At 38.9% G+C, this 13,557-nt stretch overlaps 1 protein-coding gene across 1 annotated transcript; it reads right to left on the bottom strand.

Moving 5' to 3' along the window:
• Nucleotides 1-2,220: 2,220 nt before the first annotated feature.
• LOC104506160 (nuclear valosin-containing protein-like) lies at nucleotides 2,221-11,875 on the bottom strand (the record flags this gene model as incomplete). Its single annotated transcript, XM_010147017.1, has 11 exons — nucleotides 2,221-2,378; nucleotides 2,849-2,966; nucleotides 4,692-4,793; nucleotides 6,402-6,536; nucleotides 6,824-6,900; nucleotides 7,195-7,321; nucleotides 8,865-9,131; nucleotides 9,636-9,690; nucleotides 10,511-10,607; nucleotides 10,698-10,750; nucleotides 11,802-11,875. Coding segments are annotated over 11 exons (1,263 nt in total), but the record flags the coding sequence as incomplete, so codon positions are not given.
• Between the last annotated feature and the right edge of the window lie 1,682 nt (nucleotides 11,876-13,557).

The following is a 13,557-nucleotide window of genomic DNA, read 5'->3' as shown; positions in this document are numbered from 1 at the left end:
CCTGGCTGAACCCAGCACAATCCCACTTTCGTTTATTTACTGAAGAACATCCACAACAAACTATTCTGCAAGGAGCAAATGAAATCAGACTGTGTGAGGAGCTCTGTCTTTTAATCTTCAGTATCTTTTCCCTACCATTATAGCTGGAATATAACTGCAGATATTTCCTGTGTCTCCAGTAAAATTCCCAATAGGCAACACACAGCTTCTGTGTACACCTTGTGAGTTACTTCACCCTCATTCAAAAGCTACAGCTACACCTACCTATGCAGTTTCATCACTAACAGAAAACAGCTCTATGTAACTGACAGTGCTGTGCTTCACACTTCTTGTTTTAAATGGGATTTTTTCACTCTGTATCAAGGCTGAAGCTTTAAAGACTTCTTCAAGATTTACCACTATTTCCTGCTGTTCTTCTAAGCCAACGACAACTGAAAACTACATGAATAGTCAAAAAAATCCACCCCAAACCAGACACAGGCCTATGTCACTGCACAGACACTGGAGCTGAAGAACTGAGCAGAGGGACCAGATCAACTTGTCTGAAACAGCAAAGCATCCCTTCATTAGGAAAGTATTTTTAAAAGGCAGCACAAAACCAAGTTTCTTCACTTAATGATCTTCACTTGATCTTTAACATAGTTTCTAGTTCCAGTGAAAACTAGTTTAAATTATTTCCAGATCAAGTAATGTAAGTACAGAAAAGTTTTGAAAAGAACAAGTTATTAAACTACTCAAAACTCTGGAATCATAATATGTTCCATCTGTTTGCCTCCCCTACTAGCAAGTTCCACCATCTCTCATTTAAATAATTATTAGGTGATATTGGCCTGGTTCTTAAAAATTTTTCAACCCGTCTGACAACAGTTGTAGCTGATCAAGTGACTCAAAGTCTAAAAAGTTAAAGTTTGTGCCCTACATATATTATTTTCCTTTATGTCCTTCATACAATAACAAGAAAACACTGCACATACACAGGATCTCCAGGTATACCTCCTCACCCTACTCCACCCTCCTAATGCTGCAGAACCACAGCGATGCAGTTCAAATCATGTCCTCATCAAGACTGTTTTATTATGTGGTAAAGCAGCACTTTATAAGGACTTCTGTTTCTACATGACACTTTTGTTTAAAAAAAAAAAAAAAGGAACAAAACACACCTCAAAACCCACAAAAAAACAGAAAAGCCAGGGGGAGGAGACAATTTAAAAATGAAAATAAAATCAACAGTTCCTCTAAGCCTACACGTCCAGGAACACAAATAGATACAATTGTACAAAACAATAATATGAACAAGTGTGATCACACTCTAACTCATGAACAATCTCTGCACACTATGATGGCTTTCCCATTCATAACTACTATCCTTTGAAACAGTGCTGTTTCTGGGAGTATTGTATTTTTAACATGAACCTACGAAATATCACAGAATCAGAACCCTCGTCAGTCAACTCTTTTAAGAGTTCTACCTAACCACTTGCATGTTTTCCAACAACCAAGAGGAACGTAATTGCTACAGGGCTGTAGATCTGGAGGAAGAAGGAAAAAAACAAAGTGGAGGCATGGCCAGAAGGGCAGGAGGAAGGGTGGAATAACAGCCAGTGAGCAATACTGCAAGACAAATAGCTTGCTTTCTCCACCTAGAAATAAGATCAGTTGAGCTAGAAGGAACTTGTCTTGTAACCTTTCTTCCCTTCCCATAACAAGATAAGCCACAGCTGTTTCCACACGTCCCTTCCTGTGTTTTCTGCTGTCGTGGAAAGGCTCAGCTTAATGCCTGGACTGGTGCATTTCCACAAGGAATGGAATGGAAGAACCTAGGCCTGTTGCTTAAAGTATGTGCTTGAAAGGACTAAAAAATGGGCTATACTTAATTTATGTTCCTAATTCAATAGTTACATAGAGAACAACAAAGAGAGAATGTTAACTTCCTGAACAACAGAAAGGATTTAATTCCATCATCCATACTGTTAAGTCACTTGAAAACCCATTAACATGATGCTAAAAGCAGATTTGCACGCAAGAAAGGACAAACGCAGGCACAGCTACCAAGACAAAGAGTAGATGCACACCTAATGTCTTCTGCACTTCTTGGTGTGGGCTGAGCCATAGGGGTGTACACACACAAATAAGACTAAACACAATAAACTACTTTTCCTTAATTTGTATGGCAACTTACACATTATTTCCTTATTAATTAATTAAAAAGAAGCTTACACTTTATAACACATACTTTTCTCTTGCTGCTTCATCTGGGATCCCTAAACAGATTTCTCGGTCAAATCTCCCAGCTCGCCTCAGTGCAGGGTCCAGAGAGTCAGGTCTGTTAGTTGCTCCAATAACAAGGACCTGGGTAGTGGCTGCCACATTATTCAAGTCTAATGGAAGGAAGGAAGGAAGTCAGTGCTCATACTCACCGTCCCAACTCTGTTCCGATATCTGTGTGAGACTGTTTTTGCAGCACACCATAATACTCAGAACAGCAGAGATAAACCATCCAACAGTCATACTAAACTGCTGTTCATCCTTATTTCTACTACCTAGAATGTGCATTTTGCACAATCAAGCAAAAATTAGCATTTCAAATGACATGTGACATATTTTCCCCATTAAATCTGTTTACATAAACAGATGGGCTTATACAATGCTGTGCAGGCCACTGTGAAAATAATGTAGTAACATCCCCTCAAGTTTATTAGAATCTTCTCACCCAGGTAAACTGTGCCAAAATACGAACAATTATTACCACTATCTCCACTGAAGTAACCACTAGTCACTGCTGAAGGAAAACAGACAGTGAGCCTGATAATTACAAAGTTTAGCCAGTACAGATATTCCCGAAGCTCACCATCCATACAAGTCAGGAGCTGAGCAACAATCCTCCGCTCCATGTCCTTCGATGCCACTTCTCTTTTCGGAGTGATGGCATCAATCTCGTCAATGAACAGGACACACGGTGCACTGGACTAGGAAGAAGAAATAGTAATAATTACAAACTTACACTGACAGAGTGTATTACGAGAGAGAAAGATTTTGTCCACGTTTTCTGTTCTGTAATTATTACTCTAAGGCTGCTGCACAATCAACCTATCCCGGAACAATCCTGTTGTTCGTAGTGACCATCTGGAGAACCACCAGACTGCAAAACTGTGCTGAGCAGCGGCTATGAAATAATTAAGGCGAGAGATTCAAAATGTCTCTACATATCGTTTAAAATTTAAACGTACTTCTGTGTTGCTTTATGTTTTCCACAAATACTGCATGGCGATGGCTTACTCGCTTAAGTCTGAAATAAGCAATCAGAAAAGAAAGGTCTGATTTGGTTTTTTGTTTGTCTTGTTAGTGACATTAGAGCTGTGGAATTTCACAAGCTACTATTACCAACACCTACAATGAAATGAAAGCAGTAGGTGGTCAGGAAAAACGATCTGCCAACTCCAAGATTACTACAGAGCCCGGTCATGTTCAAAGAGAAAAAATAAGCAATGAGCAAATCCTACATGTGTTCTAAAACTCCATGAACTTTTATGTTCATAAAAAGCCAACACAAATATAGAATAATAAAAAACAAATAGAGTAGTGTTTAACTGACATTAAGATTATCCATATTCCCAAAAGTACTAGTAGGGCAAAGGAATACTCAAGGAAAACACTAGAATCACCTTCAGGAAGCTACTAGAACCATATTAAAAAACCCTCGGTATTTTAAACCCCATGCATTCTGTGCTACCAGGTAGCAACTGCGCCATCTAGTCGTCATTCACTTGTCCGCTACCTGACAGAGGGAAAAACACAACTAGGCTATAAAGATTCCACAGTACATGCATAATGTATCGTGGAATAGGTCTTTCTTCCCTGCACGAAAATTGGTACAAAAACTAAGCAGAAAAGCTACTTAAGTGAATGTGACTATGAAAAAAGACAACAGATTTTATTTTTAAGCATATTTTGTGTATTACATTTAATTTTTCCCATGACAACTTTTATAGCAACCTCCCTTCAATCACTATACATAATTTCTAACAATTTTCTGTAATCACTTATTTAATTTTATCCTATACAACATCTTGACAAGGCTTTCTAAAAATTAAAATGTGGTATCAACTGCAAACAATAATCTAACAGCTTCCCAATCAATCCTTTTGCCCTATTCAGCATCCTTTCACACAGGACGATTATTAAACACCTCTACAGAGTTGTGGGGGGAGTAGAAAACCAGGATAAAGTTGGAAAACCCACAACATTCTCAGAGGTCAGGAACCGAAATCTGTCCCAAATGTCTTACTTTATACCTAAACCTCCGTAGTGTTAAGCCCCTCACATTCACTCAAATTCCATGACATACAGAAACAGAAAAAAACACCCTTGTAAGAAAAAAAGCACAGTAAACTGTTCTTACATCTTTATATTACCAAGCCAAGCAGCTCCAAATAGGGAAATAATTTACATTTCTCCCTTTACACTGATACGGCGAACTATCTTTTGTCACGATTTCAGACCAGTAACCTTTGTGCTCTATGACAGTACCACGGCATTCCAGTCACAGAAGGGGAGACACTGTGACTTGTGTGCAGAAGTATAAAGAATCACTCACTAATATTCACTCAAATTCAAACCACAGCAACAAAGTAGGAATCTTGACAAAGTAAAGGGCAAACAATTCACAGCGTTATTTCCAACGTGTGTCTCACCACAGCCTGCTCAAACAATTCTCTCAGTTTCTGCTCAGATTCCCCTGACACTCCAGACACCATCTCAGTTGCTGCCACTTTCAGCATCGGGAGCTCAAGCTCCTGCAAGAGACAAGGAACATTGTGTGATACATCCAGAGGTTATAAATGTTGGCTGTCCTAGAGGACAAATGTTTTCCGATACATCTTTTACACCCAAAGATCACATAATCAAGACTAAATCTTAAAGAGCTCTTAAAAAAAAGGAGTCGCATTCTCCAGTTTAAAACGGGTCTAAGCCATTGGGCCAAGCAAACAGAAACCAGACAAAACCCAGGTTTCCCTCACTCTGTTAGAGAACGGGTGCACTGTCAAACAGCTGTGCACCTCAGTCTCCAACCCAATCCTTTACCACACATGTATTCCAGTGCACGCCTGGGCTCCCTTCTTGAGAAAACAGTCTATTTCCATCTGTAACAAACCATTACTTAGCAATGCAGAAGAGATCTCGATCTCGATCAGATTTGGTTCCCTTAGTCTTGGCTCCAGAAATATCTGAGCAGAATTGTACAAGAAGATACCTGTAAAGCTCAAAGTTTTCTGCTATTTAAAACAAATAAATAAAATAATAACTTGGATAGGCTACAGCACAGTAGTGCTACAGGTAGCTGCAGCCTATTTCAAGCTCTTTGAAACTATGTATTTAAAAAAAAAAAAAATCCTGATTTATACAAATCACAGCCAGTAGAGGCATTAAATCGGGCCCGGAGGAGATAATTTGCCTTGAATAACTGCTGACAATATCTGCTTAAGAAAACAATTTAGGAAGTAGTCATTAAACTTATTGCATCTCTGAAAATTTTGCACTTGTGTCGTATTTCTTCCCCTAAATTTAGTAACCTGCCAGGACACAAACACCTGCTGAAGTATAACATATCACAGATTCATGCAAGAAGTACCTTATTACAGTAAGACACTAGGATGAAAAAACCTCAAATATTTTTAATTAAAACATTTGACATACAGTGTCAGCAGAGTCCAACCAACAATTAAGTAATATATGTCAGTATTTTCATTCAAGGATACAAGCTGTACTACAGAAGCACTTAATTTATACATTATAATGTGACATGTAAAGAGCACCTGTAGTAAAGACAAAGTTCATGGTTATCACCGAGTAGCCCTGGATAGCCCCTAGATTTATATCCAAGACAGGCACAGAGCAGCGCAGCAGCCCCGCCACACTCCAAGCTATCTATAACGTCATATGTACTGACATCATGAGTTTGACATAGACAAGGCAACACTCAGTTTTGGGATTCAGAAATAATTGTTTAACAGATGCCATCTGATAGAATCAGTGAAAAGCCTCAAAAAAGATGGTAAGGTTGAGTCCAGGCTTAAAAAAACCCACTATGGTAAATTTAACCAAAAGTATCTTCCATTTACACACGCCTACACTGCTGTCCTGGGAATGCCTCAAAACAACAAAGGCAAACACAAAACCCTACTACCATGTCCCCTCTTCACATGAGGTTCTGTCAAGTACAGATTCAGATGCAATTTAAGCAAAGGAAGTGAAAATGAATATGTTTTAGACTAAGACAGGAAGGAGAGAGAAGGGAAAAAAAAAAGAGAAAAATATCTAGACTAACATGAAGGAGGATTATTTCGTTTCTCTCTAAATATAATTCAGAAACAGGAGAAACTGCAAATGTAAAGCTTTCTCACCCCTGCAATTGCCTGTGCAAGCAGTGTCTTGCCACATCCTGGTGGTCCATGTAAGAGAAAACCACGAGGTGGAACCACACCCAACTGGTTATAGACTTCGGGATGACGGATGTGAATGAGCATCTTGCATATTTCCTGTCAAGGCAAAGAGAAACCTCCATTTACACTGAAGAAATGAGCATTACAGATTTCTCATATCCTAGGCCAAAATAAAAGTAAGTTCTGTTTATTAATATAATTTTAGTGATTCCTTTCAGAAGGATTAGTCAAGGAGAAAAAAAACCCCAAACTTTGTTGCTGCCGTTATAGGCAGCTCTTCTCAGTGCCATGCAGATTAATTCTGCCAGATTCCTTGTTCGCCACTTTTCATGCGACACTTTATTCAGAGCATTTTGCGGCTCACAGTGAAAACTTTAACTAACCTTTAAAGTTTCATCATTGCCTCCCACATCCTCAAACTTCACTGGAGGGTGGTAAAGCTCTGGTCCTTTACTTCTAGCTGTTAGGGATGAAAAGTCACACGAATTCAGACATGGCATAATAGCAGTTTCTAACACCGAACAAGAACGAACTCAGCTTGAACAATTAGCTAAGTACCTGGAATAGTATTATTCTTTGGTAACAGACATAGGACTGGGAGAATTTTTTAGTACAACATTAAGGCTAAATTTCTTAACAAAACGCTCAAGGTCACTTCTCTGCACCTCAGTGTAAAACACTTCTCTAGGAACAGGATTCCACAGCCAAATCCCATCTCTTTGTTTGGAGCAGCACGCCAAAACCAACTTCTCACCTTTCTCTTTAAGTAAGATGGCACCAATTTCCCCATCTACATCTGGAAATTCTTCTTTTTTTCTTTTTGCTCTCTTACCCTTTGACTTCCTTCTTTCACTCTCCAAGACAGAAAAATCTGTTGATTTCTAGGGCATAAAACCAGAATCATAGATACAAAACCTTCCGAGTCAGTGAATTTCTATCAATACTAAAAAGACCAAAAGTCTAAGTGTCTGTGATGCTTAACTTACACATATTATATGACTAAAGACAAGTGAGGCAGGAATTTAACCCGTTCTTTTTGCAGAGAATAATTTTTTTCTTAGGATTTGTCTTGTTTATAAATCGTTAATTACACCAGTCACTTTTTTTGCTAAGAGTACGTTCTTATAAACAAAAAAACCCCAAACACCACCCTCAAAAAACCCCAAACTCACTTAACAAAATGAGACACCAGTCATTTGCATACCATCAAGCAATCCACTTTGGGGATAAGACTGTATTAATGTATTTACTTCAATGGAAAAAATTTTTATTACTAGTAAGTCATGAGTGGCTACAGGAAAATATTATTCAGTGCTGACACAAGTTAACTGCACGTAAGAAAAGGACAAATTCAGGAGAAACGAAGTAAAATGAGGCTCAGTGATGAAAATAGTGGGTTTTGGGTGCATGGGTTTGCTTTTGGGGTTCTTTTAAGAATACAGTATTGCAAACATTTTACATTCTGAAGACCTCCCTTTTATTCAATTTCTCTACACAAGAGGATGCATGCAATACTACTAGGATAAAGGGATGATTTGTGAAATCTGCCTGTTCAGCAAGTGTTTGGTGTAATTAGAAAGGTAGATGTAAATGCAGTTCTCCCATCACATAACAGAAGAGCATCCTACCAAAATATCCGGTCAGCCAAACAACATAAACGTTCTCTCCCACACACAGATGGAAAGTTTTCATTAGTTAAATAAAGTGTGTGTGGGAGGTGTTCCTAAGGAAAAGAAAAAAAACTAGGGGGGAGCAGGAGGGGATCACAAATCGGGCACTATGTCTGAATGGGGAGTAGGACCTATTTTTAACTGCTTTACAAAGCAGTGCAATTTCTTTTCAACTTCCCCAACTCCTGTCCATCCAAAAAACTTCAGCTTTCCCCAGGCTCACTAAGACTTAACCACTGGCTAAGGGAGACCACATGCTTCCTGCCTAGTTAGGCAAGGAACAGAGTAAATAACAGCCAAGCTCCACTTACCTTTCCCTCAGTGTGGGCACTGACCCAGGTCTCTGTAACACCAAGCGCTACCTCTTCCTCAAAAAATGCGGAGGAAGTGAATAATTTTATGAATTTTCACCTCCCATGCAAACACACTTGAAATGGACCACAAGGTTTAAAAAAAAAAAAATAAATTCACTTCTGACACAGCAGAACAATGGGCTAAGCCCATTCTTCTTCAGAAATCAAGCTAAAAACAAATATTCCACTGGGCTTAAGTCAATCTTACCTTTCTATTGAACACGTTCAATTTTTTTAAACACAGCATGTATGTTTGCAATAGAAATAACATATTTTAATAACCCAGAAAGACAGACAGTCCTTTTGGTCTTACTGTCACCCTTCAAAAGCCTGTCAGATTATACAGGAAGTTACATTCCTACTTGCTGCTTAAATCACATTGGTTTTGTGAACCAAAATACCTCAGAAACCAGTTTCTTTCCATCTCCTTCTCCATCCTCAGAAAGGTCAATGAAAAAGTCTTTTCCACAGGGAGTTTTATCAATGAACCAGCCCCCTTCGGAGATGCGTGTTTCGACTCTTGCTCCTGCTGAGAGGGTGCTTGTTTGAGGCACTGATCGCACAGGAGGGGGGGTTTCCAGTGATTCATGTTTTGGGGTGTTTGGAACAGAATCAGGATTTCCTTTCTTGTATAAGCTCAGCAGGGAAGTGTTCATATGATTCATTGACTGCAGATTCACATATTTTAAAAGAAAATATATAGGTTATAAGTTGGACTATTTATATTAAGAGGCCAATGAAAACTATTTCATAAACATAATTTAGCATTAGCCCTGCATCTCCCAACCCACTCCTCTGCAGATCAACTGCAAACATAACTACATCTGCTGGCTGAAGAGGCAGCAGCCTTTGCAATTTACCCTAAAATGTCTCCTGTTAACTGAGAGTCACCTTTCAGTAAGAGTCAGCTATGTCAGTTCCTTCGATGACTTCATTCAAGAGCCAAGTCTTTAGGGCCCCAGTGTGCTCTCCTCAAAAGTGATTCCCCACCACAGGTTCTTCCTTTTTCTTCAGGAAGTAGCCTCCATTCAGCTCTCTATATTCCCAGTTGGAATTGCCAGCTCTGACTATACTTCATCTCCACTTTTATACTCTCCAAGTGCATTGCAATTTTACAACACAGAATCACGTCTTCTGCAGATACAAGCAATCATCATAAAACACACACTTACTAGATCTTCTGGATAATCATCAGAGTCAGAGACATCTGTGGCACTTTCTGCAGTCCTTTACATGGAAAGACAAAAACTATTAATGTATCAGAGCAGACTGCAAGGGAGACACCCACAAAACCAAACCAAATGCAATTGCCACAACGCAGTTCCCCACAACCATGATACGTAGCCTGAGTGGAAAAAAAACTCCTGACTAGCACGCTCTAAATTTACTACGTGAAGAGTTAAAAAAAAGCATCCTTTCAAAGTCTGTGTTGAATTGGATCAGCTTGGCAACCTGGCTGAAAGACAACCCTAAAAAATGTGATGTCAGATCAATGTGACTCACCTCACCGAGAGATCACAGAGTCACTAATGCTGGCGCAAGGGAAGTGGCAGCAAATCACTGCTGAACTAGACTAGTCCTTCTGGTTACAATATCCTGATGAGACCCTTGATACCTACCACATGTTAGAGGAATAAGAATGGCCCATGAGACTATGCACAGGTTAGGAGTTTGGAATTAAGATTTCCTATCTTGTACCCAGTGTACTCTGAGTATCAGTCCTGTAGTCTTACCTCTCACATTCAGCTAATCTCTCTCACACCCAAAAAAGATTAAGAACAAAACAAAGGAACTGAATCACGTAAGTACTGAGGCCTTATGTGGAAGACTGTCAAGGAAGCCCCAAGGATATCCACTAATTCAGGGCTGTATGTTCCCCATAACAGAGAAATCACAATTGGCTCCAGTATCTGCTCATCTTCAATGAAGGAGGTGTTCCCATTACTACAGGTAACTTTGGATGAAGACAGGCCTATGGGAAATCAAGGATCTATCTGTAACCTGGACACTACCAAAGGTAAAAAAAAAAAAAAAAAAATCTTCTTACTCATTTTTCTCTTGTTGCCTTGCTCTTTTTGCCACATGTTCAGCTTCTAAAACTGCTAAATCTTCACGTTCTTTTTCATTACTGATTATCCCAAACACTGAAAGAAAAAGTTGCAAACATGATAAGTAAAAAAGCCAAAGCGTAATCAAAGAGCTTGGCGTCTTGGACGCAACGTTAACAGAAGTACCTTTTTCAACTTGTAGTCTAAAAGCATTTCTTTTTCTCCGTCCATATTCTGCACTGAAAAAAACCCAAAATAAACAGGTCACACCAACTGCTTATTCTCCCTCAACATATTGCCATTCTCAGTGGAAAAAAAACATCGTAAATTGATACCTGAGCTTCTACACAAGTTCCTATTAAAAGCCAACTATGTGAAAATGTGATTGTTTTTCCTTAACCCGGGAATAGCTCAATCTCTTGGATGAAACAAAACTATAATGGTTTCTAAAGGGATGTTTAGTAAAAATTATCAAGGTCCTCTTTAACTGCAGATACAGAGAAGCAGCAGTGTGCAAATGAGCACACTGGACGCAATTTCACAACACTACCCATTTTAAAATTTTAATTCAAACAAGAACATACGGACACAGGACTATAGAGAAGACAGTCCTGCAAGGAATAACTGTGATGATTCAAAATTGTCACTATGAGAAAATCTGATTCAATGAGCATCCTTAAATGCAAACAAAAATCATCAACCTTTTATCTTCACTTACTGAAGGTATATTTATTTGCTTTTATATAGCAGCCAACAGAAGAAAAAACCAAAACCCCAAGACCTGTAAGCATGCTAAGCAAAGGACTTGGCTCCCTTCTCTAACAAGGCACAAATAAACAGAACATGCAAACACAGATGAATATACTTCTCCACTAACCCCCACAACCCACCAATGATCTGCTGAAACACAACCGTGCTCCCCACCCAGAAAAGCGTAACATCCTAGGAAGAATTAGGCAAGACCGACTGTCCTGCTGAGCAACTGAACAAGATTAAATGTCTTACTGAATTAAAAAAGGGGGAAAAAAAAAAAAGCAACCCACAAAAAACAAACTGCAGTCAGATCTTGCAATGTCAATACATGAATAAAATATTAAGTTACTAGATATATCAGCAGAGGAAAACACTCGGGTGGAAACTATCTTACTGTTTCAATCAACCTCAACAACTGATAATGAAGTTAACGTAAAGGAAATTGAAATTTTAATTAAAAATACACTGAAGGAAAATAGCAAGATAATATATTCTGTATTTTTAATGTAGAATGTAAGAGTACAAATATTTACTCACCTGTACGTTTTCTGCAAATCGGATGCTAGAATTCCAATGTCAACGTACTGGCCACATTTACTACTGGCAAGATACTGAAATGAAGAATTGTAAGCAGCAAATAAAAATTTGTTATTAATCATCTCTTCAGAACAACTAGCTCAACTATGCCTAATTCAAACTCTACCCTTCTTAGAAGTCAAAATGAAAATCAGAAACAACTTTGAACTGCCTTGGAACCCACTAGACAGTATTTCCCAATTAACTACTTATTAAGACACAGCTAACTAGCTAGATGCATTTCCTAGGGAAAAGGAGCATATACTGGATTTTGGTGCTTGTGACTTCTGCTGGTGCAACTCCCCTGTTTTTGTTAATTACTTTCTAACCCACACACCATCTTCTTATCAATCCTTCTAAACTTCTTGCTTTCTTTCAGTCGACTTCCTTCTGACAGCCTTCTAGCACCTTCCAGTACCTGAAGGGGCTGACAAGGAAGCTGGGGGGGACTTTTTACAAGGGCCTGTAGTGACAGGACAAAGGGTAATGGGTTTAAACTGAAAGCGGGGAAATTTAGATTAGATATTGAAGAAGTTCTTCCTGGAGAGGGTGGTGAGGCACTGGAACAGGTTGCCCAGAGAATCTGTGGATGCCCCATCCCTGGAAGTGTTCAAGGCCAGGCTGGATGAGGCTTTGAGCAACCTGGTCTAGTGGAAGGTGTCCCTGCCCATGGCAGGGGGGTTGGAACTAGATGGTCTGTAAGGGCTCTTCCAACTCAAACCCTTCTGTGATTCTCTGGTTCAGATTTCCTACCTTAACAATGAAACAATCTACATCAATTAGTATGGGTACTGTCATAATACCTAAATGTTTCTAAGAATACTATAGGAAAGTATAAATAACAGTGAATTGTATTAAGCTTTTTTTTTCCCCAACAGCAGCTGATCCAACCCATTTTTGAATCACAAATTACGGAAGTGTGAGAAAATGTACATTTGAGGTACAACTCTTCCCCATTTCCATTCTTCCCCCACTCTTCAAATCACTTCACTGAAATAGTGAACGCTTTCTTAAAAAAAAGAAAAAGGAGATAGAGAACCTCCCTCTAACAGATATGGTTATCACAAATGTCACATTAAGGAGAATTTCAAAGTCTCGTTTAAATTAATACCTCTATTTAAAACAATCAAATTGCTTAAAAATAAACATAGAATTTTTTTTTTAAATTATTTTAGACTTGATGTCACTTACGGGCAGCTACTGACCTGCAGGAAGTATCAAGTCTACCATAAACCCTGCTGACTTTTTCATTTCAGAATAGTCAAGGCACAGTCACTGTGATCTCGTAAAGGAAAATGAGCAAGCTCCCTCCAACAGCCGCTCGCATTTTAAGAAATCAGCAGCAGAGGACACTTCAACACAGACAAACGGTGTGTAACTTGATAAGTCACCGTAAATCAAATATAACACAGTGCTACACCACCTGAAGGTATCGGTGTTCTCCTCATGTGTACCACAGAAATAATTACAATTTTTCCCTGTCTTCGCTCCTTTACTATAATCGATGTATATGTTTCCAAATGTAAACACTTCCCATCTGCCTAAATCCACCCAGAGTGTGGGGGTTCTTTGACTGTTCGTTTCACAGTTGAAATAGCAGCCAGCTCCAGGGTCTGGAGTACTGAAGAAAACAAGGGTAAAAAGTAACAAAAGAAAACATATAAAAAGAAAATAAATAATAATCATAGAATGATGGAATCACAGCAGGGTTTGGGTT

The sequence above is a fragment of the Eurypyga helias genome, unplaced genomic scaffold, assembly GCF_000690775.1.
Source record: "Eurypyga helias isolate BGI_N326 unplaced genomic scaffold, ASM69077v1 Scaffold50792, whole genome shotgun sequence".
In the NCBI taxonomy this organism is placed as follows: domain Eukaryota; kingdom Metazoa; phylum Chordata; class Aves; order Eurypygiformes; family Eurypygidae; genus Eurypyga; species Eurypyga helias.
The sequence above is the reverse complement of the archived record's forward strand: the minus strand, read 5'-3'. Positions and strand labels throughout refer to the sequence as shown.